Raw genomic sequence first — 27,187 nt, forward strand, 5'->3', positions numbered from 1 at the left:
TGTCTCAATTATATTCTATGCTTGTTCTTATTCCCCAGCTCAGTCCCTCAGAAAACAAAAGTAAACTGGTTGAGCCAAACAGATTTCTGCTCTATAATTCCTGCAGAATTGAAGAATTAAGTTTATTGATGTATTTCTGAATACAATTCTCAAAATCATTTTTTCTATAGACCATTGATATGACTATGATATGAGACATATCATCACTTGAGTGGGCATGTGATGTGAACACGATCTGGACCCTGGCCAAAACCCTAAGTGGGGCCCATAATATGGCTCTAAGAAGCCTCCCTAGGCTGGCCAAACCCCCTAGAAGGGGTATTTTGGGAATTTCTACCCTAATTAGTTGTTGAAATTTAATTCCAGTTTAACTTCTAGAGTCCAATCTTAAGTTAATAGTTGAGTTAGTTATTGAGTCTTAGTTCTTTTAAACTGTAGCACATGTGACAATCAGAGTTTTAATTAAACAGAATTTAAGCATGTGCTGATTAGAGTTTAAATTAATTAAAACTTTTATTTCAGCGTGTGTCCATTATGGACCTTTGGATTTTTAGATTTATTTCAGTGGTCAAGATTATGTGGTGGGATTCTAATATATAAAGAAATCCCACTTAGTGAGTTCTTTTTAGTAGGCTACAAATTAAGGCCTATTCTTTCTTTGTAAGATTAGTCTGATTATTGAATGAAAAGTTACTGAGTTTGTGGACCAAAGGTCCTGTTGAGGGGGCCTCGGCGGATGTTAGTAAAGTTCTTCCTCAATATTCAGCACATTCAGAATTCCAGCAAGTGTTCTCCAGCACCCAAGTAAAGTAACTCCAGCTCCTTCCCCTCCCTTCCCTACCACACAAGGCAACCCACCCCTTTCCCCTTCTCCCCCCCCCCCCGCGGGAGTCCTGCGCACCCTAATTTCCCTGCCCAACCCCCTTGCTGCTGTGACCTGGCAGCAACCTGCCCCACCTCCACAACAACCTTAACCCCACCCCCTACGATACTCCCTAGGCCCTCCCCTACCCTCTCCCCATCCTGCGACACCCCCCCTCCCGAAACCCATCCGGCCCTCCCTAATCCCCACCCCTTGCCTCACCTTTCCTACCTAATTGGATCACATATAACTCCTAACCCCATCCCTACCCTTAATTCCATCTCAAACCTAAAACCCTAAGAGTAATTCTACACTTCATCTTCTTTATCAAAATTTCTCCAATTCATCTTCAACCTCTATACCTAAACCCTCACCCATACTTTAAAACCATTAGAACTAAATCTGAAATTACAAAAACAGCAACACAGTCCCATTACCCACCTAATCGAAACCCTAAAATCCTAGTTTCCAAACCCTACTGTTAATTTCCAGATCTGAAATTATTTTTCAGCAAGGTTCTAAGTCTAAAACCCACAATCCCCTTTACCTCAAGCTTCGCCGATCCCCTTTGGGCTTTGATCACTCTCGTGAGCACTAAAACCAGTCTAAAAACACCTCATTAAGAGTCTTATTTGCTGGAATTATGGACAGCCCTTAGTTTTAGGAAAAACACCATCAAAACCCTAACCCTAAAACTGGGTTTACATCAGCACATTGTCGGTTCAAGTCCTGCACACCTCGCTAGCGCTTGATGTATCCCATGCCCTGTGCGTCAACATACAGTCAGCATTGAAATGAATAGAGGAGCTGAGTGCTATGTTTCCTGCCTGTAAACCTTCTTTTTTAATCAAATCAAACAAACTGATACAATTTATGACAGCATTCTATAGAGTCATGTGAAACAGCCTTTTAATCAACTGAAATATTCAAATTCACGATTAGAGGTTCTGTAGGAGCCATCCCCAACCACCTCTAAGAGCTGAAAACCTACAAAAATTTACCCAACCTAGAAGAAATGACCCCAAGTGCCCAACAAGCCAAACTTATCGTCTCAGAAAACTGAACATGAGTAAATGAAAAAGTATCTTAACTCAAGCAGACAAGCTACCATTTATATGGAACAAAACAAGGAGAAACCCCAAACAATACTTGTCTCACTAACTTATCTGCAACATACCAAATCAAAAAGGATGATTTGGACTGCATTTGAGGAAGAACTCAAATAAGTCAACATTAAAAATAAATGAACCAGAGACAAGAACCAGACAGAAGTGATTGTTGAAAAAACAGAATGTTTTGTCTCAAATAGCAAGAAAAGAGAGCAATGATGGTAATTTATTCTGATAATTGTTGCTGTTGATTTGGTACAACCAACTCTATGAATCTTCTCTTTAAATCTGTAACCAACTCTGCCTTCCGTAACTTAGAAAGATCCTTTAATACTTTCTTGTAAATTCGAAAGTTGGGCTTCAGACGCTTCCCAATCATTTCAACAAGAATCTCATGGGCTTCAATAACATACCCTTTCTGCTGATGAAAGCTTGCAAGCAGGCTGTAATTTGTATTGGCTGAAGATTTGTACCTGTTACTCATATCAACCACATACTTATGAGCCTCTTGGAATCTTTCAGCATCGAAGTATCCCTTGATGAAGGCAGCATGTGTCGTTAGGCGAGGTTCTAAACCACATGATATCATCAGATTAAGGAACTCCATAGCAAGATCCACCCTTTGAAGTCTACATGCATGATACACAAGCACTTCAAAGGTCAGAGCATCTCGGATATACCCTGATTCTTCCATAGAATTAAGCAGATTACAAGCCTCAACAATTTGTCCATTCTTGCAGAGTCCACTGAGCAAGTAATTATAAGAGTTAGCATTTGGGTGACAACCAAATTTCTTAATGTCATCCAAATCATCCCGTGCTGCTTGAAAATTGCCATTCCTACATTTAGCCCAGATCATTAGGTTGTAATAAGATGTCTTCCTATCTGTCTCTTCCATCACAAAGGTTGCCAGGTCAAAGGCATTCGAAGCACATAGCAACTTAATCAGGGAATAAATGCCAGAGCCACGACATGAGCCTCCAGCTTCAATTAACATATCTATCAGTCTTTTAACAGAACCTGTAACCGAAGCCCCATTCTTATTTGAAAGAGGCAAAAACCCAAATGCCTTCTCTGTCAGACAAATCCTCTTCTTCGAAAGAACTTTAAATAAAAGAAGCATTGAATCATACTTTCCCAAGCCACCAAGATGAGCAATAACCAGGCTCCAAATATGAGAATTGCAGTTAATTTCGGGCTGAGCCTCTCTAACCCAATTGAAGAAATGTAATGCCGGCACTCTCTCAGAGTTCAAGACCTGCATAACCTCGCAAATTAAAGCAGGTGATATTTTTCCTCTCTGACTGAGCTCCGATTTCATATAGTCTTCTCCTTGTTTAATCAACTCAACAAAGTCGGACACTTCTTTGCTTGGCTTGCGAGCAGAAAATTTATGCTTCATATTTTTTCTCCTGGTTGCAACATCAAAACCTTTTCTACTCTCTTGGGACTTACCACGAACACCTATGCTACGTGCCCCTAGACAAGGTATTTCACTAGAATTGGAGCTTTCCCATGACGCTGGTGATGGAGAAGCGCCTGTAGAATACGTAGAAGACAATCGAGAAACACTATTGACGGGACCCGCATATGCAAACTTAGAGATGAAGTATCTGATTACAGAGTTGGCACTTCTATTGCACATGACAGTTTCTGGACGTTGATACAATAAAAATGTTAGATCCTGAGAAACGATTGAACTCGATCTATACAAATTAGGCTCATTTCTGCAAAACAGAAAAATGACGAAAACCAGTCACTTTTACGACTAGAGTTGCTTCGAACAAAAAATTCAAAAAAAGCAAGAATCTTCAGTGAATTTTCGGTTCTTGAGAGAGCAAATGAGACGAAGAGTCTGAAATGGATAGAAAAGAGAGCTAAGACAACTAGAGTTCGAAGAATACCTGAGTTTCCGGTATATCTTTGACATTCCTATCCAAGGGATCATTGAAGGGATTCCTGGTCAACCAGTGCATTCATCATGCAGCAAGATTCAGATTGAATGGGCATAGAGGGAATAGATTCTAGTTCAGTTCCTAGCGGCACTGAAACGGGTTTTGGGTTTCTTCCGTTTGCTTTAGCACATGGGGAACTCTGCTTGCTGCCTCAGGTTAAGCCAAAGAGGGAGCGCGCAGGCGTCACTGTGCGCCTGTGCCTTAGGTCGGGCGTTTGGTTTTAATTTTGTTTAATTTCGGAAGAGAAGGAAAGACGCAGAATTAAATAAGAGTATGAGGCTAGTTTGGTCAATATATAATTCCGGTTTGAATCTGAGGACGGCCCAACGCGAATCTACCTGACCCCGTGAACCGAACATGGTTCAGTTACAGAGACTGTGCTGGGTCACAGATGTCTACTGTACTGGTTATGCTGTATGCATGGATACGTTACATTAATCGATCAATTCACGACCAAAATTCATTCATTCATTTTGATCTTGGAAGTCATTTTGTTTCTTTATTTTATATTTTCATATTAAACAATTTAGATTTAGGCTCTTTTTTTTTTTTTATCAATTCTCATTCTCTATTATACCTATTTAAAAAAATTAAGTACACGAATTCATTATTGGTCAATAATGAAAAATGGTGTTGTGAATTTTGTCAAAATTAAATTATAGAATGAAAAATAAGTTTAATATGTCAAAATAAAAAATTATTAAAAAATGACAGTGAGCAAGTGCAAAAAGACAAAAGAAAAAAATATATAATTTTTTATAAAATAATATGTATTGATTATTTTACCTTATCTTAACTATAAAATTTTAAGTAAACATTTGCATAAATAAAGAGAATGAAATTTTAAGGGTAAATATCACTTACTTCCCCTCTTAGCTGGACAAATAGCACTTACCTCCCCTCTTAGTTGGATAATATCACTTACCTCCCCTCTTATCTAACAAATATATCAAACACTTCCCCTCTGTTAACTTTATTGGTTAAATTTAACTTTTACCGTTAAATATTTTTCTAAAACCCCAAATTACCCTTGGCTAAAAATATTTTTTATTTTAAACCCTAGAGTAACGTAATCATCCTAACAGCTAAAATACTAAATTACCCTCAATTAAAATAATTATTAAAAACCAAAACACCATAGTTAAAACTCAAATTATCTTTAATTATTAAAAGCCCAACATACCCTTTTTATTTTTTTTTAATTATCAAACAATTAAAAAAAAGGTACTTCTATTTGGTAAAATTAAAAATGCAATTAAAAAAAAAAGTATCTTGATAAAATTAAACACATACTACTATTTTGGGTTTTTTTAATTGTTTGATGATTTAAAAAAAAAAAAAAAAAAAAAAAGGTATGTTGGACTTTTAATAATTAAAGATAATTTGGGTTTTAACTAAAGTGTTTTGGTTTTTAACAATTATTTTTATTGAGGGTAATTTAGTATTTTAATTGTTAGGTGATTACAGTAATTTAAGGCTTAAAATAAAAAAATGTTTTTAGCTAAGGGTATTTGGGGTTTTAAAAAATTATTTAACGGTAAAAGTTAAATATAACCAAGAAAGTTAACAAAAGGAAGGTGTTTGATATATTTGCTAGGTAAGAGGGGAGGTAAGTGATATTATCCAACTAAGAGGGTGTAAGTGTTATTTGTCCAGTTAAGAGGGGAGGTAAGTGATATTTACCCAAATTTTAATTATAATCCATAATACACACAAAGTCTATTATGAATTTTAGAGGTTTTTTTATTATTTTAAATTAAAAAAATGATATTAGATGCCAAACAATTTAAAATAATGAAAATTTCTCACAATTAAGAATGATAATTGATACCAAAAGAGCATTAATAATAAGTTAAATTATAAAAGTTCTATTTCTTTGATTTTACATATAATAATTAAGATATTATCATATCAAATGTAATACTTATGACTTCCCACCAAAATATAAAATAAAAAAATGTAATAATTGTGGGTTGGAATTTTTATTTTATTTTATTTTAAACTTTATAAGATTTGAGAAGTTTCATTGTTCAATTGGGATCTTAGATTTAGTTAGCATACTTTCTATAATTGATGCATTACGCTAGGGCTAGGGCTAGGGCTAGCTTTAGAAATAGAGCCAATTAAGGATATGACCAATTACGGATATAGGGAAAAACAAGCACATGTACAAAGAGAGGGTCAAGGCCAACCCTTTCCCTTCCTAGCCTAATCAGAAACAATTAGGGCTGATTGGACTTGGCTTGATCATCAGGGCTTAGAATTAGGGACAAGAATCTTAAGCCTTAAATCAAGTTAAGGCAAGAATGAGCTAAATCTACTATCCACCTTAGCTAGCTGATCCCAACTTTGTTGCCGCACCTTCCCCAACTTTTTCTTTTGTGACAATAAGAAGCCCCATAGAGCAGCTCCGGATAATGAATTACAAGTGTTAGCACTTATTTGGCAAAAAAAAAAAAGTTTTCGGCACTTCACCACCTCATGTCATTCAAAAAAGCAACACAATCCCCTTGCAGAGTAGCCAATACTAAAGCTCAAAGCTCTCTTTGATATAGTTTTCATTTTGAGAAAATTACAAATTGCATGCTTTAGTGGGGTTTAAACTCTAGGTTGCACACTTTAGTACTTTAAATTACAAATTGCACACTCCTATTATTCTATCCAAGATTCTGTTAAGTCATGAGGAAAATGACCATACTACCCTCATAAAGTCAAATAACATAAATACCCTTTTAAAATCCTCTCATACTCAACCCTTTGGGTGGATGAAGGGAGAATCCTTTCACCCATCTTTTACTTACACCTTACTGAAAATTGCCTATCTTTACCAAAAACCAACACCCCTACTGGAAAATTTCTCCGCCCACCGTCCCTTGCCAAAAAATCTCTTTCCTGGTCCGATCTCTCCTTTCCAACACAAGTAAATTGTAGAAAGAAACTAAACTCAGATAGGTACATTTCTATTCATTCATTGCTATTGCTAACTAATTTTTCTATTGGTTTTAGCTTCGATTTGCTATGGGATGGATTGAAATTACAATTTCATCACATAAAACATCGATTATTATCTTTCTCAGAAGTGCAATATAATGTTGGTTTTCTCTACAATCCATCTAAATATTATATGAAGCCTATTCCCTTTCAAGTGTTCACGATGGATTCTACTCCATCACCGGTGGGCTCTAATTTCTTTTCCCTTTTATTTTCGTCACCCACTGACAATATCCTTTACTTTGCTTCTTTTGTATGACACTCTCTCTACATACCCGGGATGAACAACAAATTCCGAAACCTCAAACTAAGAAACTCTTAAGTAGCAGCAATGGCGTTGCCCAAGGTTTACAATGATGTCCAATTTCTGTTATTCTGTTTAGTTAGTTAAAGATAACCATCGTTTCATAATTCCTAACAATCAACTTCTTCTATCATGGAAGCATGTGATGAAACTGGTTGAGGAATCTGCACAAACACTCGAACGGTTGTTCTCACAATACTTCTTCAGAGCTCAAACGTACTAGAGGTACTTTCTTTAAGGTATTTAGACACCCCGATTTGTGCAATACGGGTTCTAAAAGTGTCTTCACCCTAAGATCAGTTAGCCCAAGCCTTTAAGGTTGCATCCCAGAAAGGTTACTTAAGGTGTAATCAGGTTATGTTCACTGCTTAACAAAATAATCCAGAAAGGTTACTTAAGGTGTAATTAGGTTATGTTCACTGCTTAACAGAATAACAACAGGGGGAGAGAGAGAGAGAAAGAGGAGGAGAGAATTCAGTTTCAATAATGAACTCGAAAATAGGTTTATATAGAGCCCCAAAGGCTGTGGGTGAAAGGGTAAGGTCACCTCTCTTAGTGAGGGTACCTATTTAGCTCAACTCCCTTTAGAAAGGTATTTATCTAGATGACTTCCCTAAATGAAAGTGCTTCTCTAATGGCACCTCCACATTTTCACCCAGCAGTGGGCTTTCTGGAATAGAGCCCATGACAAAATGGGCGTTCCGAATCAAGGCCTAGGTCTCAAGTCCCGAGTCATATAGAATCATTAGTATTAATTAATACATATCTATATAACCATGGCTGGGTCACAACATGGTATAGGCTTGACTCATGTCGCACAGGGTTCGACCATTAGTTCAAATTAATATTACATAGGTCCTTACTAAATATAAACGATATAATCAATTCCTCTCAACCCGATGTGAGACTAAACAAAAATCATAGGATAAAATACATGATTAAAAAACATATTTATATAAAAATATAAAATAATATTAATTAAGTTTTAAACATATTTACACCAGCTTGGCGTCTCAACCCTTTGATCAACTTATCCTTTGTATAGTCGGGACAATGACATCCACAACAACATCTGGCACGATTAAACCCCAGCTTTGAAACAAATACTCTTCCATCCTTACTGATCGGATAGTTTTCATGGGAGGAGAGAGATTTTCCTGCGATGACATCCATGACAACATTTGGCACAAATAAGCCCCAATTTTGAAAGAAATCCTCTTCCATCCTCACCAACCGGATTGTTTTCATGGGAGGAGAGATGTTTTCGGCCAGGGGATGATGGCAGAGAGATTTTCCAGCAAGGGGTGTTAGTTTCCGAGGACGTGCAGGTAGAAGATGGGTGAAGGGCTGGGTATAAGAGTGTTTAAAAGGCTATTTAAGTCATTTGATTTTATGAGGATAATGGTCATTTTGCTCATGACTTAATGAAGTCTTGGATGGAATGTTATGAGTGTGCAACTTGTAATTACTAAAGCATGCAATCTGCTTTAGGGCACTAAAGCGTGCAACCCAGAGTTTAAGCCCCAGTAAAGCGTGCAATTTATAATTTTCTCTTTCATTTTTTATTATTACATATTTCTCAAAAAACAGTACTGGACTCAGTTTGGGTCAAAATATAAAAGCGTTCAGTAACCAATAAATGAAATAGATTTTACAGTAGAAAATACGTTAATTTGGTGTATCTCTGTTAAGAAATGATTTTATATAAGTTTAGAACTTACTCCTCCAATACCAAGTAAACTGTTACTTTATCCATTCCATAAACTATACAATACTTTACAATCATACAATCCGCTTCTTTTGGTAAAAAAGTGTGGGTGTATTGGGCTTTTTTGCACTGAACTTCTAATGGGAAGTTATCATGTCTTGGGGAGGGTAGGGCAGGAAGATGCGCGTATTGCTGATCAGTTGAGTGTGCAGGTGAAGGTTCAACCAATCAAAGCTCCTCTTGAGGTTCATTGGCTGCTTCCGGAAATCAGGTGGCTCAAACTGAATATAGATGGCTTGCTCTTAGTAATCCAGGACATGTTGGTGTTGGTGGAATGGGTGTCAACCATGCAATTTGGGTGGTTTTGGTTTAGGCATAATATTTTCGGGCTGAAAAATACTAAGCCCAAACACAACCTATTTGCAAAATAACAATAAAAGTTGCTCCATGACTAACGATTTTCATCTTTCTTTTCTTTTTTCTTCTCCCCTTGAATTAAAATAGGAAATATAAGAGAGAGGTAATGGGAACAACTGCACTCTTGAGGGAAGAAATTAGATTGATGAAAGAAAAAAAAATGAAGTTAACCTACTTTAAATCTGAAATATAGAGCTAAGTTAGAGAGGTACTTCACTAATAGGTTGATTGAGGCCATTTTGTTTAGGCTAACGGGCTGCACACAAGTTGGCCTGTACCAGCCCGAAACAGTTCAGACTTTGCCCCATAGCCTAAACACAACGTATTAAGGTTTGTTTTGGGCCGGTTCAAGATATAATAGTCCGGTTTGATTTGGTCTTAATGGTTCAGGCTGCAAATTGACACCCTAACGAGTGGTTTGCTTAGGGGCGACAATGCAATGGCGGTGAAATATTTTTGCTCTCATTTGGGTTTGTGATCCATCTATGAAGCTGAATTTAAGGGGCTGGTTAGGGGGGGTGTCAATGGCAAGGGAGGTGAATCTTTCAAAGCTCTGGATTGAGACAAATTCAGTAGTAGTGGCTATGGCTATAAACAAGAAGCGATTACCCTGGCTTATCATGTAAAGATGGTAAGCATTCAATGATATCTAGAAACAATAGTGTGAAAAACACACTGTTTTCATGAGGCAAATCCAATAGCGGATTTTCTTGCAACCTTAGCATCAAGAGAAAGGAAACTAGTGTTCACTAGAAAACAACCTTCGAAGAGAGATAAGCTAGGATGCTATGCATAGAGTTAGATTTTGGTTCTATTAGTTTTTAAGCTTCACGTTTGAGGCTAGACTGATGCTTTGTTTTGACGATTTTTATATGTACCTAGTGTGAATTTTGACCTCCTATTCAAAAAAATGAAGGAACTAGTGAGGAAGAATGTATAGGCGGCAATTGATGTTGCAGGGACAAGTGTGTTTGGTTCCTGATCGTTAGCTTGATGGGGTAGTTATTTTTTCCATTTAACATAAATGGCTTCTTAGCTAAGGAGAGGAGAGGGAAAAAAAGAAAAAAAAAAAGAAAGAAAAAAAGGGAGACTCAGGATCAAAATCAGGGCTTGATTAACATTAATGTAAGGGTCAATATTAGAGTTAAATCTAGTTTAAAGTAAGGGTTTAGATTAAGCCAAAATCAAGATGGGATCAGGGCCAAAATATGGGCCTAAAAGTCATGAATGGGTCAAACAAGACAAATACTGTTTCTCAGGCGGCCTATCCTTGACCCTGATTCAGGACTAGGATATTTTGACCATGCATTATTCTAAGGCCCAAAATCATCAGCTCATGCCTTATTCAAGCTTAGAGCAGGTTAGGGCCATAAGGGCCAAACTTGCACCCCATCTTCCATAAAAGACATTCGACTCTATTTTGCGAGGAGAGATACAGGTGCCAAAGTATGCCATGCTACCGGACCAGATCTTGGTCGTCTTGACTTAGTGAGGTCGAACGATGAGAAACAATGTATGGTTTTTGTAGAAATTAGCCTCAATCATTAGCATGGCATGATGCAAGTGAAAGCACAACTACCACGTAATAGTTTATCCAAAATTCAAATTTGATGTTATAATTGAGTGAAAGCAACCGTAGATGAAACTAGAATTAAGTTCTTTCATGTTTTGGTTTCTTCTTAGAATATTCTTCTAATAGTAGTTATATCTCGCTTGAAATGTACCAGTTAAACTCTGCATACACTAATGAAACGGGGAAAAATGAAGAAGGTGAGGTCAGGTGGGGAGGGGGAAGGAGATGAGTAGGTTGGGTGGAAGGGAGGGGAGTGTTATAACCTCTACAGCTTGATACAAAGGTACAGAAAATTACAAAACTAAAGGCAATACTTTCTTTTAGGGAAACTTAATAAAAATTAAATGCCTTTTAGTAAAGAAATTATGGTTCAATTCACCCTGATACTATATTTAAATTATATATAAAAGCTATCTTGAAGGTGTAAGTTGGGCCGGTCAAGCTATGAGAAAAAATAATAGATATTTGAAGAATATTTTACTAGCATTTTCAAATAAACTTAAGATAATTAACAAGAAATAGAAGTCAACCACACATAAATCAAAGTAATTAATAAAAGATTACGTAGAAACTAAGAATACTTTCGCGGATATTCAAATCTTGATTAACAAAGAAAGTATGGCTTCTAAAAGTTAATTCCAATTTTAATTATGTTACGCAAGTGCATGACACAGAACTGCTAAGAATCATGCCAATTGCCAAGTACGTTGGAAGTCAATTTAGAAAACATTATATATAGCAGCCTCAACATTTTCCTTTCTCACTCGTCTTCCTATTCTTGTTTCATTTTCTTTAGAAATCATGAAGTCTCGTCTATCTTCTAGTTTCACTTCTCTCTTGTTCTTATTTCTTTTCATGTTTGGTTCATCATCAGCAAGACCGCTGCTATCTTCATCTTTTCGTCCTTCTTCTTTTTCTCCTTCTTTTCATCGTGACAGTTCAATATCAGATTTTCGGTTACTGAACAGAAGATCTTTACTGAGCTGTGAAGATCCAAATCCATATCTTAAGATCAATTTCAGTTCGGTTGCAGCGTCTGGACTTTTGAATGAACAATATGTAACAGTTACTGTAAGTGGTGTTATAGTTCCTGCAGATTCTGACTGGGTTGCCATGGTCTCACCTTCTTACTCCAAGTAAGCGAAAACAAGAAAAGTAGACTTCTTTTAAATCACAGTTTTCCCACTTTGAAGATTCTTTTTTGGTGGGTTGATAAAATTAGGGTTCTTGGTTGTGTGTGCAGTGTCACAGATTGTCCTCTAAATGAAGCTTTGTACCTTGAGACTGGAGATACTAGTGACCTTCCTCTACTCTGCCATTATCCTGTGAAGGTAACTACTAGCAAAATAAGAAATGCATAAATTTGACATGATTAATGCTAGTTAAGAAATATAAAATTATATTTTCTCTAACATGATTAAAAAATATGGAAACTAAAGGATATTCTTTGGTATTACAGGCTCAATATGTGCAGAACGATCCAAATTATCTTAATTGTAACAATGCCGTATGCCAGGAATCCCTGGGTGGCGTGTGTATCGTGAAAACATGCAGTGGTACAATAACATTTCATGTCACTAACATCAGAACTGATATAGAGTTTGTGTTCATGACTGGGGGTTTTGATACACCTTGCATCTTAAAACGAACAAATCCTGTGAGCTTTGCTAATCCAAATAGTCCAATGTATGGTCATCTCTCAAGTGTGGATTCAACTGGACAATCGGTAATATCGGTCATCTTGATCTCATAGACTAGATTTACATCAGTATGTGATGAGATTATGAACTAATTAGACAGTGTTTGGGTTTATTTTGGGGGCAGATGAGATTAACATGGGTGAGTGGAGACCAAAACCCTCAACAAGTTCAATATGGGAATGGATACACTGCAACATCACAAGTTACCACCTTTACCCAAAATGATATGTGTGGTGAGTACTTGTGATCTATTGTTTTTCTTTCATTATTCAATTTCCTAATTTTATTCTGAGGGAAGATATTGCAGAATCTACTTTTATACCCCCAATTCTGAAATTGGAATTTAGGTACTGATGCAATAAGCCCGGCCAAGGATTTTGGATGGCATGACCCTGGCTATATTCACACTGCGCTTATGACCGGACTGCAATCTTCAACAAGTTACACCTACAGTTATGGAAGGCAAGTGAATTAAAAATAAATAAAAAAATTTAGGGGAGAGAGAGAGAGAGCTTGAAGCCAATCACTTCATGAAGATGTTACAGAAGTGTGTTTATATGTTCTCAAATTTCTTTTTCCTATCAATGTTCATTAAACAGAGAAACCTTATGTCACATTGCAGTGATTCAGTCGGTTGGAGTTCTCAGATTCAATTCTGGACACCTCCTGCAGGAGGATCAGCTGGACTTAGCTTCCTTGCATTTGGGGACATGGGGAAGGCTCCCCATGATGCCTCCGTTGAGCATTACATTCAGGTCATACCCTGAAAAGATTTTGTATCCATTTTGTTAAAAACACACATTTATGCAATTCTTATTTGAGTTTGTGTAATGTTGTTTAAATAAACAGCCAGGATCAATATCAGTTACAGATGCCATGACCCAAGAAGTTGCATCAGGCAATGTGAACTCCATTTTCCACATTGGGGACATCAGCTATGCTACGGGCTTCTTAGTTGAATGGGATTTCTTCCTTAACCAGATAACCCCTCTAGCATCTCGTGTTACCTACATGACTGCAGCTGGAAACCATGAGAGAGATTATCCAGACTCCGGATCAGTCTACGAACTTACTGATTCAGGTGGTGAATGTGGAGTCCCTTATGAGACCTATTTCCCTATGCCCACAAGTGCTAAGGACAAGCCATGGTACTCCATAGAACAAGGGCCCATCCATTTCACCGTGATTTCTACTGAGCATGATTGGAGCTCAAGCTCAGAACGGGTAACCTAAATGATCTTCCTGTTCCATAATATTATGTTCAAAGAAATTCTATAAATCTCCTTTGATCATATTCTAACAAATGTGAAATCCATAACAGTACCAATGGATGGAAACAGACATGGTTTCGGTTGATCGATCGAAAACTCCTTGGTTAATTTTCATAGGGTAAGTACGACCCAACAATCTTATTATTGCTTGCGTTAAAGAAAGTAATATCAGCCACTGAAACATTTCCACTTGCAGGCACAGACCAATGTATTCTTCCATATCAGGAATACTTCCAAGTGTAGATCCAACTTTTGTATCAACTGTAGAGCCTTTACTGATGAACTACAAGGTAAGTTAAACATATCCATCCTACCAACAAGATAAATGTATCTTTAAAAAGAAACGTGAGTTTTTAGAGATTGTGTATTGAGCTAGAACATGAAAAATTTGTGATCATGAATCATCAGGTGGATCTTGCTCTCTGGGGCCATGTCCACAACTATGAAAGAACTTGTGCGGTTTATCAAGGTGCTTGCAAGGCCATGCCTACTAAAGATGCAAATGGGGTTGACACATATGATAATACAAATTACAGTGCTCCAGTTCATGCAGTTATTGGTATGGCAGGGTTCACACTGGATCAGTTTCCAACCAATGTAAGCTAAATGAGTATCATCTTCATAGTACATGCAGCCCATTGCAGTTTTTTCAAGTAGTATTGATCATCATGTATTCATGTGTTTTTTGCTTTGGACAGACTACTGCTGCTAGTTGGAGTTTAGTTCGGATTGCTGAATATGGATATGTAAGATTTTCAGCAACAGTGCAAGACTTAAGTGCAGAGGTTAGTAAAAATGAAACCAAACTTTCAAAAGTAGACGTTTTTTGTTTTTCTTTTACTTGTTAGAGAACAAATTCATTAAATGAAAACCAAGAAAGTAATACTCTCCATGCTAAGTCCACCACAATTTACCCATCCAAAGGCAATCAACAAGCGTAAGTCCACCACCCTTTACCCAGGGCAAAGATAATTCAATAAATAAGTGCTCACCCAAAACTATTGTAGATTGTAAAATCCTGGAATATAGTACCTGCAAGATGTAGAAGATAAAGGAGGAAGAAGGAGAGACAAGAAAGGGGTAAGTGTTAGATTTTCGGCCCTGGCAAGAGAGATCAGAGATCCTAAATTTCCCCTAATATTGCCAGTTCATTTCATAGGAAACATTTAAACTAAAATTTAAGGTCATTTCGATCTTCACCCAATTGTTGATTTTCAGTTTGATTTGTGAATCCCCCTTTCTTCTTGGTTTATATTTCCTAGCCGTAAATGGCTGAGTAAGGCTAGCTTTGAGACATCAATGTAATTACAAGCTGAAAAATTAAGATAAAAAATGAGCCTCAGATGAGCACAAGTGAAAAGAAATAGAATTATATTAATCTGGAAATGAAGTTCTGAATAGGCCTTGCATAGTAACCTTGAATACCAAACCAAAACCTATCCCCAGTGACATAGAAGAGGCCATAAACAAATCGGAAGATGACTAAATAAACTTCTCACAAACTAAAAGCTATTCATAGTTTTTTCCCTATTCCTCCTTTTTCCATTTTTTTTTGGTACTCGCAGTCAACTAACTTCATTCTTTGTCTTCCCAATTCTAGATGGTGGTTGCAAGCACCATGATGGTTGAGGACAGCTTTCACATCATCAAAAGCTAGACAATAAGGCTTGTCTTTAATGATAGCTTTCGGAGCATCAAAAGTTGGTCGTGAATTTATGTGTTTATGTTTGTATGTGTGAGAAAGAGAGAGAGAGTACATTCATTGCCTTGTAAAAAGAATTTGCACAGATATTTCTAAATAAAATTTACTGATCTTCTTGATGCATTCTCTGCATAATGTAATATCCATTTTGATAAAATTGTCGGCAGCCTTGTGTTCCTTTTTGTTGGAATTTATTAATATAATTAATAAATTAAATGTCCAAGGGCAAATTTGGAAACTCACTGTTAGGGCGGTTACAAAATAGGGTTATATAATTTGGTAACCATCGCATAAATGAGTGTGTTTATATTTCATAAGTTTTCCAAGAAAAAGAGGCGGCTCCCATCTCTCTCTCTCCCTCTCTCCTAGAAACGCAGGAAGGAGAAACCCATTGGAGGCTTCCTTCATTTGCTTTAGATCACTCTTCCATCTTCATTCCACAGGCATTTGAGTTGTGGAAATACTTCCCTTTCCTTGTGAATGTGGAATCATCCCGGTAGAGATTTGGTGGTGGAACGAGAACGTGGATCCAGATTTACTTCCGCTGCGAATACTTCACAAAAAAGGAAAAGCGAATCCAGGTAAGGAATCTTTTCCCGTCAATTAAATAGAATTGATATATTTGGAGTATTACCAACATTGGCATCAGAGCCATTGGTTCCCACGGTTCTTTGTTCCTCCCCGTTGTTTAATTTCAATGAATGGATCCAATAGGAGGATCAAGGGTTTATGGAAACCTGCAGAGTATCCATGGTTTAATACGAAACCCATGGGAGAATTGATAGGGTTTTTTGGAAACCCTTATTTTTTGGTTCGGATCCGAGTGGGAAGATCCTTGTGAATTTCCCTAATGAAGATTTGCATGAATTGATAATCCATGATGTTAATTTTTGTTTAAGATTTAATGTTGGATTTTTTTCATGTGTTTTTGGATATTTTTTGAAAAAAAAAAATTTAAATGGGGAAATGACGTCCGTGTACCAGACCAGACGGATTCTGAGACGGCTCACCGTCTCAGAATCCGTCTGGTCATAGAAGCTAAACGGACTCTCTGACGGTGCGCCGTCTCAGAATCCGTCTAGTCACAGAAGCCAGACGGACTCTCAGACGGTGCGCTGTCTTAGAATCCGTTTGGTCACAGAATGCCAGACGGACAGATGGACTCCCAGACGGAGAGCCGTCTAAGAATCTGTCTGAGTTTATTGTCCAATTTTGAATGTGTTTCTATTTACTAGACATCAATGGCTCACAATCTATGTGATGCTTGAGTAGTGAGGGCCTAATGGGGCCTAGTGGGAGCTAATGAGGTAGAAGTATTATGTGTGAACCACCTCATAGCATTAACATGATTGTATGTTTTATTTTAATAAAATTGTTTTTTATTTATGGGTGTATTAGTCATGTTTCTTGCACAGAATGAAACTAATGTATAAGTCTATGTGGGCTTGCATGAGAATTTGATTGAATGTTTGTTAGCATCTCTTTTGGTTTAAATGCTTATCCCGTAGGTTGACTATGCTAGTATGATTTGTTGTTGCATGAGTTGTGTTTTATGCTACATTAATTGAACTCATTCTTGTATGTAATATCTCTAGAATAAATGGCTGCTATCAAGAGCATTGTTGCTAACTTCGCGAAAGGAGATAAACTGAATGAGAGGTATTATGATCTTTGGCACCGAAAGGTGCAGTATCTCCTAGAAGAATAGAACATACTGGAAACCGTAAACTAGACCATGTCCCCACCTGAGGAAGGTACAATTGCACAGTATAGAAGGAACCTTGAGCTTTACAATGCCTGGAAGAGGAAAGACTGGGTAGCTAGGATTAGTATCCTAAGCTCCATGAGGGATGACCTAATGCTTCGGTTAGAGAAGCATAGGACTGCAAAGTCTTTGTGGGAGGCTGTGAAGTTCCAGTATGGAGGGACTTCCACCACAAGAGGCCGCCAGCTTAGACTCACATTTGATGGTTATAAGATGCGCTAGGGTCACACCATGAGGCAGCATATAACCATCATGTCCAACATGATTAGTGAGTTGAGTGCATGTGGGCGCCAAAAGACTGATGAGGAGCAAGTCTCTGCAGTCATGAGGTCATTGCCTAAGTCTTGGGAGCATATGAAGATCTTCTTGACTCATGTTGATGAGGTCAAGACATTTGATCAAGCTGCCAAGCACCTTGAGCTAGAGGAGGATCGGATGTTGGCCGATGTCCCTCCCACTAAAATATTTGCTGCTGAAGCAAGCACTAGTAAGGGTGCAGGCTTCAAGCGCAAGAAGGAGAGCCCCCCCCCCCGGTGGAGGAGGGGAAAGAAAAAGAAAAAAAGAAAAAAGGGGTTGTTTTTTTGGTTTTGTTTTTGATTTTTTTTTTTAATTTTTTTTTTTTTTTTTTTTTTTGGTGTTTTTTGTTTTTTTTTTTTTTTTTTTTTTTTTTTTTTTTTTATTAATTATTTTTAATATTTAATTTATTTTTTTTTTTTTTTTTTTTTAAATATTTTGTGTTTTTTGTGGTTTGGGGGGGGGGGGGGGGGGGGGGGTTTAAGGTGGTGTGGGGCCGCCCGCCCCCCCCCCCCGGCCGAGGGGAGGGGGGGGGGGGGGCGGGGGGGGGGGGGGGTCCCACCCCCCCCCCGCCGCGGGGGGGGGGGGGGGGGGGGGGGGGGGGGGGGGGGGGGGGGGGGGGGGGGTGGGGTGGGGGTTGTTTTTTTGTTTTTTTTTTTTTTTTTTTGGTTGTGGGTGGGGGGGGGGGTTTTTTTTTTTTTTTTTTTTTTTTTTTTTGGTTTTTTTTGTTTTTTTTTTTTTTTTTTTTTTTGTTGTGGTGTTGTTTGTGGGGGTTGTGTGTGGGTGTTTTTTTTTGGGGGGGGGGGGGGGGGGGGGGGGGGGGGTGGGGTTGGGTGGGGCCGCCCCCCCCCCCCCCCCCCCCCCCCCCCCCCCCCGCCCGGGTGGGCCCGCCCCCGGGGGGCGCGTTTCCCCCCCCAACGATCTAGTTAGAAATCCGACTAAGGAAGGCAAGAAAGTAATGAACAATAATAATACGAATAGTGATAATTCTATTCAGCGTACCTTTCTCTTGTGCTCCTTTACCTTTTTATAGATTTTCTATGTACGAGTTTGAATGAGACTCAAACCCTCGTTAGGTTGTGATTAGACTCTTAGTCCTTGAGCCCTACTCGAACACAAGTAGTAGAGTCCTGGTTGAATACTGTTTCTTTGGCTAGAATCTTATTCAGATTTACCTTTTTATTCAACTTTATATTTATCCAACCGACCTTGACTTGGTCGGTCTAACTTGGTCCGATCTGGTCGGACTAAGTTTGGACCGAATCGGTCTAGTCGTCTCGATCGAACTCGGGTTTAAACCGAACTGATTCTCGGTTTATTTATTCTTTCCTCATCATAAGCCCCCCGTCTCTGGAGACCGAGCTTTATCTTGCTCGGGCTTTAGAGATTTGGTGACCGAGCACGTTCATACCTCCGACCTTTGTTACTTGTGTGTATTCACAGCCTAGCGTTGGAGGTTTTATGGCTGACGTCATCTGATAGGATACTGCGCCATTACAGCTGAGAATGACTGCGCACGTTCTTTGAGGAAGCAACTTTTTGGACACGTGGCCTGGCGTTTATGACCCCTGATGATGATATTTTATCTTTAAGAAATGCTGGAAATTCAACCGTTTTTTCTTTCTTAATCCCAACCTTCAGATTGGGATCTTTTAGAATTCGTACGGTTTTAATCTTTGTGACTCCTTAGATGGAAGGGTTTCTTCAGTTCAGAGCCGTTAGATTAGAATATTTGGATGGGGTTATAAATCTTCCTTCTTCCTCTTTCTTTCATTTCTGCTTCTGCTTCGTTGTTATTTCCTCTGTGAAGACGAAAAGTTGCAGAGCTTTCAAGGTTCGTTTCAGACCATTTTCTGGTGCCTGCTCAGCTGTTCTATTCACCAGTAAGTTCCTCTGTCTTTTCTAGTTGTTTTGATGTCTTCTATTGTTGTACTCGTATTCAATTTCTGAGTTTTTCTTTTGCATTTTCTCTTTGTTCTTTTCTGCTTGTTTCGTCTCTATTTAGTAATGGGTATGAAGAGGAAAGCTTCTAAGCCTTCTAGGGCCTCTTTTAGTCAACCTTCTTCTGGGAGCTCCACTGCTCGTTCTGGAGATGGTGGAGCTTCCTCTTCTGGGTACAGTGACACTGATAGTGACACTGCTGTTGACCCGACCTTGTCTCCGGGTACCCGCCCAAACCTACTTAGTGATGCTAAGTTAACTTCGTTGAGCATTCGTAGTCGGTTTAGTACGAATAGGAAACGTTGGCTGTTTAACCTTTCCCCTTCAGCCTTAGCTCTTGAGAGGAGTCGTCCTAAGACTTCCGAACACATAGATTTCGACCCTAGTACTTCGGGTCCCAAATTCTATCCATCCGAACTCACACAAGCTGATTTGGAAGAAATTCGAGCTCAGTATGCTATTCCTGAAAGCTTCGTACTGAGCGTTCCATCTTTTCATGATCGGGCTCACCGACCTCCTCCTGGTGAGTTTGCTGTATACGAGGATGCCTTTGTCAGTGGCTTTAGGCTTCCCGTGCACTTTGTTTTTGCTGATTTCCTTAACCGTTTCGGGATGTGTCCGGGAATGTTAGCACCCAACAGTTGGCGTAATATCATCTGTTTTTGGGGATTCTGTAAACAGGATGAGGTCGGTGTAGTGCCGACCTTGAATTTGTTTCTTCAGTTCTTTATGTGTAAAAAACAAGAACAAGATCGTTGGTTTTATCTCTCCAAGTGTACTGCTCTTCATTCTGGTTGGGAGGGGAATTTTGTGGGGAAGGGTACTCTCCCTACCAACACTAAGGGTTGGAGGTCTAGATACTTTTTTGTTCGTCCACCCTCTCCTCCCGGTTTCCCGACCTTGTGGCCTAAAATACCTAGGGAGGATTCAAACGCCATCCCTCTTCTTACTTGTTCCGAGCAGGAGGCCCGGGATCGTATTCGGAAGATCCCTACCGCAGATCGGAACTTATTCGCTGTAAATGGGTATTGTCCGGAATATCCGAGTATCCTCCATTACTGGGGGTTTTTGACCGGTAAGACGAGTCCTTTCTTCTTTTCATCCTACTTTTGTATCACTTTATTATTTCCCAAGTTATCTTACTCGGAAAAAATAATGCAGTGATGCTCGGTGAGGAAGATTTTGAGGATGCTGCAGCTAGTATGCTGGAGGTGGAGGCCAAGCATCCTACCAAGCTAGATAAGGCCCCAGCTACTGATCGGTCTTCCCCTTCGAAGGATAAGGGTGTAGTGAAGGATAAATCATCTTCCCGTGTTCGGAAAGGTAACTCATCCGATCTTCCTCCCCGACCGACCAAGAGGGTGGCTAGCAAGAGCAGTTCGGATCCTGATTCTCATCCTTCCTTGGGTGAGGATATTTCAGGTCAGGGTAATTCCTGATGAGGTTAGGACCTCAGGTTCTACCAACATTCTTCGACCAGATTGGTCGTTGGATGGTAACTCGTCAGTTTTTAGGGGCGATCCTCGCTCCATGTCCCATGTTGCAAACGAGTGGTTGACTGGGGCTATTCTGCCATCCGACCTTGAATACCTCCATACCTTTGGTCGTCTTCAGGCACATAACATTACTGTGAGGTATGTGTACTTTCTTCCTATTTTGACTGTTATTTTCTTTACTGCATATGTAATCTTACCCTTTATTCCTGGTGTACAGGATGGCTTGTGCTTTGGTCCAATCCTTGGGTCAAAGTATTGGCTCTGCTCAGCAAGATTACTTTTCCCTTCAAGAGTCCGAGCAACGTAATGAGAAGTTAAAGGAAGAGTTGTCAGCTTTGAAATCGAGTAACAACTCCTTGATTGCTCGGGAAGCCGAGCTTCTGAGCAAGCTTGCAGCTGTGAAAGGTACTACTGATGCATTAGTGCTCGAAAAATCCACTCTGCAAACTAGCTTGGAGGAGGCTGAAGGCTCCTTGGTCGGAAAGGATGCAGAGATCAGTAGTCTGCAAGCAAAGTTGGAGAGTTCGGATAGCGAGGTTGCTTGGTTGACCAGGATGATTGAAGAAAAAGCTCCCTGTGTCTTTGAAGATCTCTCCGACAAGCTTCGTCATGAAGTCATTAAGAGGTGGATCAAGACTGCAGGGTGCAGGAAGTTTATGGCGAAGGTTGCTGCCCCTGGGTATATTTATGCTCGTCGCCAAGTCTACCAGGGGATCATAGCAGCTTTTAAGGATTTGAATCTGGAGGCTTTCAAGGCTTTCATTGATCCGGACATCTATGACGATCTGAAAGTTCCTCGTCCCCAGTGGTGTGCCGACCAGCCTCGATTCCCAAAGCCCTCAAATGTTGAAGTAACCGACTTTCTGGATTTGAACTGGGATCCGATGCCCAAGGTCGGATGCTCGACCTCTTCCAGTAAATCTGAGCAGAAGAAGACTTAGTTCGGATGACTTTTTAAATGTCTTTTGTTGGTATACTGCCCTCTTTTTGAGGCTCAATGTAATCTTTATTTGTTCGGAATAGAAAGACATTTTTAATCTATAACAGATGTTTTTGTCAATTGTTACCCCTTTCTTCCGAACACCAAAGTTTAAGTCTTTGTATGTCTAAGTTGCTTCTTGTGCCTAAGTGACTTAGGACTTTTGTGTTCTGACCTTATTAGGTCGGTGGCCTAAGTGACTCAGGGCTTTTTGTGTAAAACCCAGCCCTAACCTTGACCCGGAAACCTTGTTATTTGTAGGTCCAGTGACCCGAAGTAAAGTAAGAAGTCAGCTTTGGGCCATCCCAGTGGAGGACTTGGTGTCTGGCTTTGAATCCATGAGAGTTGATGATGAGGTTCTATTTATGGAAACTGAATCTTGATGAAGATCGGATTAGTTGATGGACTTGGAGTGCTCTCTATCATGGTTTGAAGGCATTTCTACCTATTAGGTAAGTCACTTGATATGTGTGCAAAACCCCTTTAGGATTGGATTTGATCTGGGTCTTCAATTCCCTGTTTAGGAGTTGCTGAACTGATTGGTCGACTGGACCAGTCGACCAATCCACTCGACCAATGGGTGCTGTCTTTGGCAATTAGGTCTTGCTTGCTCTATTTAAGTCCAATCTCGAGTCTACTTCGTATTTTCTGCCTCCAAACTCTTTGGAACGAACCAAAGACCTCTGCAAGTCATCTCCCTTGCATCCTTGGTGTTTTTCTTCACGGATCTTCGTCAAAACTCTTCCTTTTGCATCAAAGGTATGTCTACACTCTCTTCTTCTCCTCCATCTTTGTTTTTCTTTCCTTTTTGAGTTGAGACAGTAGAGGAGATGCTGCATTCTCTGTTGCAAACATCTCTGGACTTGTCTCTCATGATCTTCCTAAGGATTAATGGCTAATGCAATGATCTTAACCATGATCATTGCAAGCTTTTGAAGGAATCATGATCAAATCATGATCTTGTCTTTGTTTATCTTTTGATTTGAATTCTGATCTCCTTAGATCTACTATATTGATCATGTTAGTAGTCAATTGCTGTGTTTTCTTTTCATGATCCATGATCTATCAATCTCTAGTTGTTTCTCTTCTACCATACCATGTTTTCTTCATGAATCATGATAGTTACATAAATGGTAGGTTTTGTTTCCTTGTTTAGATTTATGCTCTTAGGTCTATTTTCTTGAAGATCTAAGTATGCCTTTCATGATACCTTTATCTGAATCAATGATTCATTCTCCTATTGTTCTTGTCTTTGATTTCTATCTTGAATTCTTCAAGAACCATTATTGATCTAATTATGGTAACTTTTTGTTTCCTAATTTGTATCTTGATGACTTGATTTGATTAGTGTTTTGAGATCCCCTATATGTTAGGATACTACTAATGTAGTTTACCCCTTGATTAGTACCCTTTTGAACCACCAAATTCGGATTTTATATCTTAAAACTCTGATTTTATAGGCTATTGTCTGCATTGGTCGACCATTGATTGGTCGATCGAGCGATAGACCAATCCAATCGACCAATGAGTACAGCAACTCCAGAATTGGTCTGTTTTGGATGTTTTGGTATCTTTTCTGTTAGGGATCTTTCCTAATATGTTGTATACACTTGTTTAGGACCTTCTTCTCAAGTTTGTCAAGATCTTACTTGATTTCTTAGGATTCCTTTGCAAGTTATAAAAGGTAAGGATGGTTACTTCTTTAACAACATAAATTGCATATCTTAGTTTCTATATATGAATCTTGTTAATTTATTTCTTTAAATAGATTCTTATAATGTTATACTACTGTGGTACTGTCTTGATATCAGTAGCATTACTTATTTATATTGAATTGACTCATGTATGATTTACTTACCAGTTATACACAAGTTAATTGTAATTATTGATTTCTTTCCATATATGAAGTTACCATATATGTGATGTTATGAATTGATGCTTGTGTATGCTTAAGTATGGTTTGGAAAGGAGAGGTGTCCTTTTGACACTTCTGTCCTTGGACAACTACGGGAATATTATGGGATGTTTCCGGAGATGCCCTCTGGACACCTTCCTAAACTGTTGGATGACATATCTAGGACTGTCTAGTAGTGTTGGGCTAGGATGTCCCGTTATGTCAGACCCTAATCGGAGGGGTATTGAGACCGAACGACCCGTGGTAGCAATGGGGATTCATGGGCGCTCAAGACCGATAACCAACCCGTGAGAGGACAGGAATCACATTGTGGGGGCCATTTATTGGTAGGGTTGCATATGGATAGACTTGGGCTCACGGGCGCTCAAGACCGGTAACCAACCCGTGAGGGGATGTGAGAGCTTCCCGTTTACCATATGTGGATGACCAATAGGGTTGATGAGTCCGTAGTCAGGGACTATGGGGACTCTAGTGTGAAGGATACCGGAAAGGATCGTCAGGGACGAGGAATGGACGTATCTGGATCTGACTTGATGTAACTAAGTAGAAGACTTGCATTTGGCTAGGCTTTACCCTGACATGCGCCGGTACTTAGACCAATGGTGATGTGAGAGAGTGGTGACCTATACCCCCAGCCATGGAATGTCCCGAGGGATGCCGGACCCATTACCAACTGATGATGAGTGATTGAGACCTCCCTAAAGAAGTACGGTGCTATGACTTAAGGCATGTCTGCCAATAGAGACCAGCATATGTAGAGTTAGATTCATACATTCATTGTTTGTTTCATACCATAATGCATTTATGTTTGTTCTGAAATCCTGCCATTTATGTTATTATGGATTTAACTGCCTTACTGAGTTTTTTGAAACTCATTCCTTTATTGTACAATGTTTGTTAGACTATTCTACAGGTTCTGAATATCATGACGGCCCGTATGAAGAAGCGCAAGGAGAAGAGGCATATCTCCAGGAAGGTGATTGCGGTTACGACAATTACACTGAAGATCCCGCGAGTGGTTATGCTCCGTATGATGCTTAGTCCGACCATAGAGTGGAAGCGCCCTTGTGCCGTTTATGAGATTTATACTTATAGGGATATTGTCTATAAGATTGAGAACAATTTAGTTACCTATTGTACCTGCTATTGGGATTAGATTCTATCTTGCTTATTCTCTTTTAGAACTACTTTTCCGCTGGTTGTAGAGTGGGATTTCGCCTCACTTTACTTATCTGATTTAGACACTCTGATTATATCTAGCACTCTGATTTATATATGATTCATCCTTTTCTTATTTGGATCTATGGTTTATCTTTCGCACTTTTATTATTATTGTTCATGGTTATGTTATTGTTTATGTGGGAGGTTGATTACTCGATACCTGATCTTCGGGCTGTGGATCACACTCTCGGGTATGCCAGATAGGGTACCGGCTGGGAGGATGTGATGATTGGTATCAGAGCCCAAGGTTCGAGGAAATCCTAACCACAAAAGACAATAACTGAACATTCCTGAGTCATTGATCTGAAATGACTCCTCTACTCTTAGAAGTGAATAATAGAACACTTGGATTAGAAACTTAACCTATGAAGCATAACAGAACATTTCCGAATAACATACCATAATTATACTTAAACAAATGTCACTAACGCAAATAAAAGAAAGGTGCATAATATACAATAATTAAGTGAAACAAAATGAACTTCATTAATTTCAAAAGCTTTTACAACGATTACATCTAAAATGCATAAATGAAAATCCTAGGGTACAATCTATCTAGGTGATCTTCTCCGATCTCTCAGTATGCTCCCGAACTCCTCCGCTAGCTGAGTCACCTGATGCTCTATCCTATCCTGTCTTGACTCCATCCTCTCATACATCTGCTCCTGTCTGACCTCCATGCTCTCTAGCATGGAAGTCATCGATCTCATCTGTGCCCCAAGATCTGAAGTCTCTGGAACTGCATGAGAAGGGCCACCTGCCTCGAAGTGTGATGAAGGAAACTCGTGATGCACTGGCTCAGCCTCGTGCATCTCTGTATCGTCTCCGGCCTGATCATCACTATCAGGACCGATATCCTCTCCTCCATCCTCCGACTCCTGATCCTCATCCTCCGACTCCTCATCATCCTCACCCTCCGGACCAGGAGATCTCTCGAGACTGCTGCAGTCTCATCGACGAATGGTCCGAGTCCCGATGACGTATCCCCTGTGAACCGGTGTCCACCGGTGTATCCTCGAAACTCACCCCGAAATGCCCGAAGATCAAGGTCGGTAGCCTCCCATAGCAAAGGTTCCGCATGCTAGGCCGCAGAACCAAGTCCAGCATGACCTGCTGAATGATGTAGGAGAGATCGATCTCGAAGCCCATGTAGATGCGGTAGATGACTAAGGCCTCCTACACTGTGACCCGATGGTGATGTCCGGCCTTCGGCATAATGTTTCGGCCGACTATGCGACCGATAATCCGTGCAGAATCCGTCATCCGTCCGCTGGTCCACAGAGTGAAGCATCGACGACTATCCCATAGTGTAGAGAATATCTCGCGTAGCTCATACGGCATCAGATAGCTGTCCAAATCTGCTCCTGCAGGTATCCACACACACTGCTGTGGATAGTAAGGAACCTGCAAGATCTCAGCCAGTGCTCGGGTGGAAAAGCGAATCTGAGTCCGGAAGACCCTGCTCCTTAGGACAAGTCTAAGTGGATGTCCTTGACCTCGAGCCTCCTCTGTGTAGGTAAGGTTGCTGAAGAACAACCTCACTAGCTCCGGGTATACCGGCAGATCCTCAGTGAAGAGATGAGTCCACTGCAACGTGTCGAATCTCTGCCGAATCCTAAAGACTCTGAGCTGGCGTAGGTGAAGTAGACGTCCCAACTCGATGTTACAGTAACTGAAGTAGGCCTCGTACAAAAACTCGGCCTGAGGTGTGTTGAACATGTCCGGTCTCCGAACCTCCTGTCTAGGCTCTGAAGGAACCTGACCTCTGCCCCTAAGTTCCCCTACAATGCGACCACGACCTCTACCTCGTCCTCGCCCTCCCCTCTGCATAGTGTGTATCTGTGAAAGAGACAAGAGACATTTCCAGTTAGTGCTACTTTAAGATTTGAGCCAAAAGGGTATTTTCGTAATTTTTCGGAAAATTTCAAATTTGGGGAAAATTTGATTTGAACATACTAGCATGTGCGCAATACTTGGAATTTCA

The 27,187-nt window shown here is 39.7% G+C and overlaps 2 protein-coding genes across 3 annotated transcripts; one reads left to right on the forward strand and one right to left on the reverse strand.

Moving 5' to 3' along the window:
• Nucleotides 1–1,211: 1,211 nt before the first annotated feature.
• Nucleotides 1,212–4,141, reverse strand: LOC149002320 (uncharacterized). 2 transcript variants are annotated; one of them, XM_089137416.1, is made up of 2 exons: nucleotides 3,876–4,141; nucleotides 1,212–3,624 (listed from the first exon to the last, which is right to left on the reverse strand). In XM_089137416.1, the coding sequence occupies exon 2, from the start codon at nucleotides 3,614–3,616 to the stop codon at nucleotides 2,198–2,200; it is 1,419 nt and encodes a 472-aa protein (XP_088993542.1). In that variant the 5' UTR covers nucleotides 3,617–3,624; nucleotides 3,876–4,141; the 3' UTR covers nucleotides 1,212–2,197. The 2 variants fall into 2 exon arrangements, with proteins under 2 accessions (XP_088993542.1, XP_088993541.1); XM_089137415.1 differs by having other exon boundaries at nucleotides 1,213–3,698.
• A 7,561-nt stretch (nucleotides 4,142–11,702) lies between these two features.
• LOC149002321 (putative inactive purple acid phosphatase 27) lies at nucleotides 11,703–15,717 on the forward strand. Its single transcript, XM_089137758.1, has 12 exons — nucleotides 11,703–12,055; nucleotides 12,163–12,250; nucleotides 12,379–12,645; nucleotides 12,744–12,852; nucleotides 12,967–13,081; nucleotides 13,242–13,374; nucleotides 13,469–13,843; nucleotides 13,941–14,008; nucleotides 14,087–14,180; nucleotides 14,299–14,487; nucleotides 14,589–14,675; nucleotides 15,491–15,717. Exons 1-12 carry the CDS (start codon nucleotides 11,721–11,723, stop codon nucleotides 15,545–15,547), a joined length of 1,917 nt encoding a protein of 638 aa, XP_088993884.1. The 5' UTR covers nucleotides 11,703–11,720; the 3' UTR covers nucleotides 15,548–15,717.
• Nucleotides 15,718–27,187: the final 11,470 nt, after the last annotated feature.

Source organism: Hakea prostrata, chromosome 10, assembly GCF_041222555.1.
Source record: "Hakea prostrata isolate BN-2017 chromosome 10, UWA_Hpros_2, whole genome shotgun sequence".
NCBI classification, from domain to species: domain Eukaryota; kingdom Viridiplantae; phylum Streptophyta; class Magnoliopsida; order Proteales; family Proteaceae; genus Hakea; species Hakea prostrata.

Bases quoted from the DNA above. Each gene is read 5' to 3' on its own strand.
- LOC149002320 (XM_089137415.1), bottom strand. From the start codon at position 3,919: ATGATCCCTTGGATAGGAATGTCAAAGATATACCGGAAACTCAG. The intron at 3,699-3,875 runs GTATTCTTCGAA...TCTGTTTTGCAG, and splicing joins AAGATATACCGGAAACTCAG to AAATGAGCCTAATTTGTATA.
- LOC149002321 (XM_089137758.1), top strand. From the start codon at position 11,721: ATGAAGTCTCGTCTATCTTCTAGTTTCACTTCTCTCTTGTTCTTATTT. The intron at 12,056-12,162 runs GTAAGCGAAAAC...TTGTGTGTGCAG, and splicing joins GTCTCACCTTCTTACTCCAA to TGTCACAGATTGTCCTCTAA. The intron at 12,853-12,966 runs GTGAGTACTTGT...ATTGGAATTTAG, and splicing joins TACCCAAAATGATATGTGTG to GTACTGATGCAATAAGCCCG.